The 8388-nt window shown below is 34.0% G+C and overlaps 1 protein-coding gene across 1 annotated transcript; it reads right to left on the reverse strand.

The window, feature by feature from the left end:
- Nucleotides 1-372: 372 nt before the first annotated feature.
- On the reverse strand, nt 373-855 carry LOC110110693. Its single transcript, XM_020842293.1, has one exon. The coding sequence runs from the start codon at nt 853-855 to the stop codon at nt 373-375; it is 483 nt and encodes a 160-aa protein (XP_020697952.1).
- Between the last annotated feature and the right edge of the window lie 7533 nt (nt 856-8388).

Raw genomic sequence — 8388 nt, forward strand, 5'->3', positions numbered from 1 at the left:
AATTTTTATTAAAGCAACTAAATACAAATAAATCCCTTCTTCAAAAAATGAAGAAAAAAAGGAGGGATACTATTCTCATTCAGATCTTTCTAAAAAAATCTGAATGAAGAGCATAGTTAGCACACATATCAGCTAACTTATTACAATCTCTTCTAGAATAAGAAAAAATAACTTGATTAAAATATTTAAGAAAATCTAAATCCTTTGGATTTATATATTCTTCTAAAATGGAATTATTATGAAAAGCTCTTTGAAAGAGAAGAATAACTTTGTGATTATCACCTTCAATCATAAAACCTTAGCGTCAAGCATCCCGTCTTGAACATACTTTCTTAAGGAAAGAATAGAAAGTATTTCAGCTTGACCAATATCCTAGTGATTAATGCTGAAACCAAATGCTCCATAAATTCTTCCTTTGTCATCTCTAAAAACACCTACTATTCCAGCTAAATTGTTATTTGATAACAAAGCATCAACATTGCATTTAATCCAGCTAGGAGGTGGATGAAGCCAAGCTTTCAAACCCAGCACAAAGTGCTGATTAGCTTCCAAGTTGTCCAAAATTGGATTGTTACGAAATGAACCAAATGCATATTCTAATGCATTAGCTGCTAAGAAATAACGATTGTCTTCTTTGCCACCATGAATTAATTTGTTTCTGTTTTTCCAACAGCAAAAGATTACCGAACAATATAAATTTCCAATGAAAGGATTCTGAACCAAGAGCTTCATTAACTCATTCAGGCAATCTTCCAAAGAATTAAAAGCAGGCAACTGAAAATTCCATTTCTCCATCTTATCACAAACATATTTGATAATACCACATTTAATAGCAATATGTTCCGAGTCTTCCATGCTTTTATAGAGTCTTGGACATTCATTATCTTCAATAATACCTCTATGATGAATTTTTTTCTCTAATCAACACATACATTCACTTTTCTAAAAATGAAAAAATTACTTCCTGTTTTTCTTGAAATCTTTGGTAAGTTGTGATTGACTTCACTAAAAATAGTCAAAGGAAGGAAACTCATGTTTTTGACTCTCAATCTCTGTTTCCAAAAAGTGGTTATTTTACTTTTGATTTAAAATCTTTTTCATATTTTAAATTAGTCTTTGAAACTAAAATTTTTTATCTCCCTACATTTTATTTATCGCATAGGGATCTTTTGCAAGTTGTTGAATCTAACTCATAATTTTCTTCATCAAGAATTCGCTTTATCAATAGGAAGGGTTTACTTTTATTTTTAAGATTTCAGAAAGGTAGCATATTAAAAAAAAAATTGGCCAATGATACCAAAAATAAAAGATGCGCAAAGAAGCAAAATTGAAAAATATACATAAAAGTATCAAAAATCAAAAGATGCGCAAAGAGAACCATTCAAATTGACAAGAGGCATAAAATGAGCCCACAAAATTTAATGCTTGCCATTCTTGTACTTCTTAAAAGCTTAAGAAAACCCTTGATACTTTCAATACTTGATTTTTAAAAACATTATTCCTGATTCAACAATTCGTGCATTAATCTTCTATTAGATATATTTTACTGAAGGAGTTTTAAAAAATTAGTGGTGCTTTTTCTATTTTATTCCTTAATTTAGATATTGAATTAAAAAGTTTTGAGCCTTTTTAAAGAACTTGAGTTTGGATTATAAATTTCTGAATTTCTAACCTTTTCTGGGCTATGTGTTGTCAATACAATTCTACTAAGTTTTTGATTAAAACCAAGAGGTAACTTTCTCATTTTAAGAATATTTTTTTGTTCCCTAGATCAGGGATCATTTTTTTCTTTTAATCAATTTTTTTAAGTGTTTACCCTTTCTCTTTTTTATAATGTCAAAGGGGGGAACGTACTGTTAAATTTATATGTTTTTCGTACTGTTGAACTTGTATGTTTTTTTTTTCTTACAAAAAAATTAAAAATAACAAAAAAAAAAAATTATCCTTTATTTTTAAAGTTTTATTTTAGTGAGGGGAGATTAGGAGAAAATGCTTCCTGTTTATAAATTCAAATCATAATATTTGCCATCATAAAAAAGGAGAAGATTGTTGTGAATCTATTTTCATGGATGATGATTTTGATGATAGCAAACACTATTATTATGATTTTGATGAAGTGTTCTCTACGACTTCCTTATCTACTGATATTTCAGGTCCACACGATCAGACTGTAATTTGGAACCAGCTCAAGATTGGGTAGACTAGGTCTGAGTCATTTTGTACCCTTTTTCCTTAATTGAGTCTATTATATGTGGTATGGCTCTTGATGCTTTGTAACTTGGAAGATTCTCTGATTGTTCCCCAAAGTTTACTATTTTTGGTAACATCATCCTGGATGATCGGTTAAAAAGAAGAAAACCTGATTAGGGCATCCTCATTAAAGCAACCGTCATTATGCAAAAACATTATCTTGGACGACTTTGTATTGGCTAGGACGATAGGCTTAAAACAAAAAGAATATGCCGCCAGATTTATTTAGGAATAACTTATTCTTAGACATCATCCAGGGGATCATCTAGGACTATAAAATATCTTTTAGGATGATATAGGACAATTTTTCCTACATTAATATGGCATTTAAGGAAAACAATTATAACTTGATTGGACGATCAAATTGTCTTGGACAATCGTAGGATCGTAGGGGCCAATACGCTGGATGATTCGACATCGGACAGCTCTTTTTTAGGGTGATGTTAAGGATGATATTTCATGATTTGTACTAATTGTCCAGGATGATATATTATCGTCCTGGAAGATATGAACAAATTTCTTCTGATCGTCTCAAATTGTCATTACTGATTAGGCTTATTTTAAACTGATTGTACAGGATGATATTAGTATTGTCCTGGATGATAAAGTTGGCAACTTACATTAATGAGCTTATTTTGAGATCTTCTATTCAAACTATGACATGACACTTAGAAAGTGTCTTTGGCAGCCATTGTAGCTTCATTCTTTTAGGAAAAACTTGAAGAGAGAGCTTGAAAGGGAGTGAGGAACGGGTGAAGTCTGAGAGAGAGAGAAGATCCTGTGAGGGGGTACTCAATGGAGTGTGGAGGGGGATTCCACATGGTTGTTCCGACAAGCTTGTACCTTAATACCATTTATTCAAGGCTTGTCTTGGGGGAAGTTCACCAAAGAAGAAGATCTCTTTGCTGTCAAAGGACTCGGCGACTCCACCGCACTGGGGAAGGTGGAAGTGATTTTGTAAGGGCTTCACCGCCTAGCTGAAGGGGAAAAAGGAGAGACACTTAGTTTATTGTAATACTTGGAGGGTGCGTCTAAGGAGTGGATGCAGGTTAAGGTTTCACCGAACCACTATAAATCTGGTGTGTTCTTTCCTTTATTACTTCAATATTTAATTTCTAGACTTTTGTTTTCATTATGGTGAATATTGGTTTTTGGTTTTAAGTTTGAGTTTTGTTTAAAATACCGATTCACCTCTCTCTTCTAATTAGCCTTTGGCTAGTTCATAGGGCTTAACATCCCTAACAAACTTTCAATTTTGCCTCCAGTTCTAGTCCCCAGTAGAACGAACTTCTTCATATCTCCAGTCATGTGTCGCGAGCAGCCACTATTCAGGTACCACATGCTCTCACTAGGTCTTTTCTGAGAGCATCCCTACAATTTCATTCAAGGGTTAGATTTGCGAACCCAAGTGAGTTTAGGTTCCTCCTTATGCTTGCATGAATGAGATGTATGCATGCTATGCTATGATGGATGCACTTTAGGTCTCTATACTAAGTGTGTCCTATGGTGAATTGTGAAAGTTCGGGCTATGTGACCTAGCATGCCACAAGAGAAGAACCTAACACCAGGAAATGGATTCACTAACCTATGTAGGTGGTGATGCGACTTCCTAAAGTTGTGTGATACAAGCTGTGTTGGGGGTTGACTAGGTTGGGCTAATGTGAGTGATGCAATTTCTTTTTCTAGTTCTTTGATTTTTTTCTTTAAAAGTGTTGTTTTGATATATCAATCCATGAACTTCTATTTTTATCAAATGCTCATTGTGATCTACTCTAATGCAAGTTTGTCTAGTCTATGAAAAGCCTCTTCTAGTTCGACATGAGTGGTTTTCAAGGTTTCATGTATTTCAGTTAGTTCAATATGCTTCTTATTTAATGCATCAAACTTATCAAGAAATAGCATATGATCTCTATCTAAATCAGAATTTTTTTTGACTAAGTTATCATGCTATGTTTGTAAACTACAAAATTCAATATTAAGACTAGCATGCATCTTTTTCAATTTCATATACGAGTCATGAATGTTTTTAGAAATAAGTAATAAATCTTCATGTGAAAGCTGACATACCTCATCTTGATCTGATTGATCAAGATTATCTTTAGCCATTAGACAAAGATTTTTTACCACCTTCTCTACTTCTTATTTTGATGATTCTGAGGCAAAGTCGGCCCAAAAAGTTTTTTGTGTCTTCATTTTTCCTTTCTTATACTTGGCTTTATCCTTGCTCTTTTCCTTAGCATGTTGGCTCTTTAAGTTGGGGCAATCAGCTCAAAGGTGACCTGGCTTCCTGCACTCAAAACAAATTATGTCAGATGAAACTTTATTACATCTAGAGCTTTTACCTTTATTCTAGCCGTTCTGATGACACCTTTGTTTTCTCTTTAAGAAGTTCTTGAACTGTCAGGTCATCAAGGATATATCATCTCCTTCCTTCCCTGCAGAGCTGTCACTTTCTGAATTGTTTGCTTTTATTGCCACCCTTCGCTCCTTAATTTCACCTGCATCACTTTATCTTTGACTCACTCCTTACTCGTATGCAATGAGTGACCCAAGGAGATTATCATTAGAATAAATGTTAAGGTCTTTGGATTCACTGATAGTAGTTATCTTAGCATCGTAGGAACTAGGTAAGCATCTTAGAATCTTATTTACATTCTCTGAATTTGAAATCTCTCTACCTAATGCATGCAAGGATGTCACGATTTGGGTGAACCTAGTGTACATGTCAAATATTATTTCGCTAGGTTTCATATGGAAGAGTTCATAATCATGCAATAGAATGTTAAGCCTAGACTTTTTTACTTCACTTGTTCCTTCGTATATAATGCACATTCTATCCCAAATCTCCTTACCAGTAGCATATGTATAAACTCTCATATAATCCTCAGACTTTAATACATAGAAAAAGTAATTTAAACACTTAGCATTCAATTGGGCTAAATCCCTATCCTCATTGCTCCTTCATTAAAAGGTAATGGAGTTTTCACTCCATTCACAGTTTTAAAATGTGCAATATATCCATCATTTACTAACATCCACTTGCGATAATCAATAGACTATAAAAAAGTAGACATTCTAATTTTCCAGAAATCAAATGAAATGTTATCAAAAAGAGGTGGACGGGTTATTGAATAACCCTCCGTAGTATTACAATTACCAAAATGCGACATGATCATTTGTTTAAGGTTTTCTAAAACACTATTTTTGAAAACATGCTATGATACCAATTGAAATAACTAGATCGACAAGAGGGGGGTGAATTGTGAAAATTTTGTAGCAATAATTAAAACCTAAGTAGGAGTTCTAATTTTTTTTATGTTTTTAAATTTTTAAAGTGAAAATTTAAACTAATACAAAGGCAAACAATTAAACTCAACGTGCAACAATCGAATTCTTTTCTTCCACAAATTTCACCAAGCAAATATTATGAAAATTAAGTGTAAGTAAAAGTAAATAGCGATAAGGAAAAAGCACACAAGAAGTTTAAAGTGGTTCAGTAAAACGATGACCTACGTCCACTCCCCGAAGTCCTCCGCTCCAGGAATTTCACTACAAACTATAGCTCTCCTTTCTCCCCCCCTCGATAAGGTGGAGAAACCCTTATAATACTCCCTTTCACCAATCCGGTGTGGCAGAGTACCAAGCGTTGTTTTCACCCTCCTAGCGACGGCAGAGTACCTTCTCATTTTTCTCCTTCCTGGAGAAGGCAGAGTACCATCGAGGTCATAGATGTAGAAGAGTCTCCTCCTCAGAGAGCCTCCCACAAGTTCTTCCAGGGCCATAGGAGGAGCAATATGCAACAAGAACGGAGCATTCGTGTAATCTCTCTCACACCTCTTCTCCTTCCTCTCTCAAACCCTAAAAACTTCTCAAGATCTCTCTCCCAACGATTCCCTCTCTAATCACATTCCCCTCTTTTCTAATCACATTCCCCTCTTCAAAAAGATTACTAATTTGATACATAAAGCAGGCTCCAAATTTCCTGAAATTTTCAAAGTAGCCGTTATAATCATACAATACAATTTCACATCGTACAGTTTGACATGTATAAATAGGCTTCGTCCTGGTACGAAGGTGTACGAACAGTTCAAAATTGAATCGTATAGTATGATAATATATTGTACGGTATGATCCTTAACACTACTACTCGTACAGGACGATAGCCGGGACGAGATGGTACAATCCACATCATATATTACTAATGGTCAAAATCAAGGTATCATAAAGGATGAATTTCGGGATGATCAAATGTCATCTCTGTTCATCGTATGGTATGATAGACATCATACAGTACGATTAGACAAAAACACGAGATCATCCAGGATGATCTTCGGGACGATCAGAATTTATCTCTATTCATCGTATAGTACTAATGGGTTCGTATAGTATGATTTTCAATTAGTAATAAAGCTTTGATTTTTTCCACTAATCACGGTTTAATTTAAGTAAGTATTTAAAATAAATCGTACCATACGAAGTCCTTCATACTGTACGAATGGCTGAAAAAAAACTTACTTAAGTTAATTTGATGGCTAGGATTTTTTATTTGGAACACATCGTACAGTATAATAGTATTCGTACGGTAAGATCTATTCACAGAAATTATTTTACAAGCTCAGATCATATAGTACAAAATAAAGTCATACAGTATGATCACCAAAGAAAAAAATCTACATTTTTTACTTTTAAAACCCTCTCCCCCTGTGGTCGGCATGGTTGCTCAGACTTACATGCAGTTTTTGGCCAGACTCAAGAAAATAAAAAATAAAATAGATAACAAATTACATTGTCAGACTCATACTCCTAATCTAACCAGTCTTGAGTCTTCCTGTTGTCTTGAGTAGCTTGTGATCTTTCTAAAATACTAGTACTCACGGACAAAAGCTAACAACAAATGATATTCAATGAATAGTTGATCATGCGACATTGTTTGTCATCATCAAAATCTCAAACTCGGGGTCATGAGTCACAACAATTAGGTAATATTATAAATGAAGTTTGTATTTTTCATTTTATTGAGTCTGAGAGAGTGTGATTGTAATTGAGTAATTGTGAACACACACACTCTGTAGGAGTGTTTAAATTTATATATATATTTTTTATAAAAAAACTAATCATACTATATGAACTCATTTCATAAGAGATGATATGTTCAGTTATGTTCTACTTCGAGTTGACAAATGAACTACAGTAGATCATTTTTTTAAGTGCGGATCATACTGTACGAATCTTTTATCGAACGTACTTCGTCAAGACTACGAAAATGTGAGGTCCCTTTTTGTTCTTACGAACTCGTAGGTTTCTTAAACTATTCATATCATACGAAGTTGTTATCATACATACACCATCGAGAGTACAAATTTGAAATATCCCTTTTCATCCAGATAAACTTGAGAATTTTTATAATTGATCATACCATACGATGTCATCATCATTCATACGCCATCAAGAGTACATAAACATGGGTCTCTCTTCATAATGATGAAGATGAAAAATTTTCTGATTATTCAAATAGTACGAACTGAATTCTTACTAGAATATCATCATGTATGAAGTCATTCCATACAGATTTATAATAGGTTTGTACATAACAGTTTTTGAATAGTTTGTGTGTATGAAAATACGATAGTAGTGTAAGATCGTAAATGCTCAAAATTAAAAATTTTAGTTTACTAGAAGGGTTTTCATGTCTTTCATATAAAAAGTCCTTTAAAACTTATGTGAAAAGAGTCCTTTATGAATTTGCAAGAGATAGTGAAAGAGAGAGTGTGGAAAGTGTTTGAGTGAGATTTCTTATAAGTGGAGTATGAAGGGTTCCCAAGGTTAATCAAAGGTAAGGATCTCTTTATGTTTTTGGTGATCACTCTTCTTTTATTCTTTCTAGTTGCTCGTGAGTAGATCTTTGAAGAAGATCTAGTGCTGTACCAACACTTAGAGGGTGTGAAGAGATGACGGTACTCTGCTGACACTTGGAGTGTATGAACAGATGATAGTTTTGTACTGACACTTGGAGAGTGTGAAAGGACAATGATTCTCTGCCGCACCGAGGACTGGTGGAAGAGAGGAATTTTGAAGGCTTCTGTCCTAGCTCTGGGGGCAAAATGAAAGTCACTTTTTCTAATAGTGCAATCCTGAAGA

The sequence above is a fragment of the Dendrobium catenatum genome, unplaced genomic scaffold (assembly GCF_001605985.2).
Source record: "Dendrobium catenatum unplaced genomic scaffold, ASM160598v2 fragScaff_scaffold_1232, whole genome shotgun sequence".
NCBI classification, from domain to species: Eukaryota; Viridiplantae; Streptophyta; class Magnoliopsida; order Asparagales; family Orchidaceae; genus Dendrobium; species Dendrobium catenatum.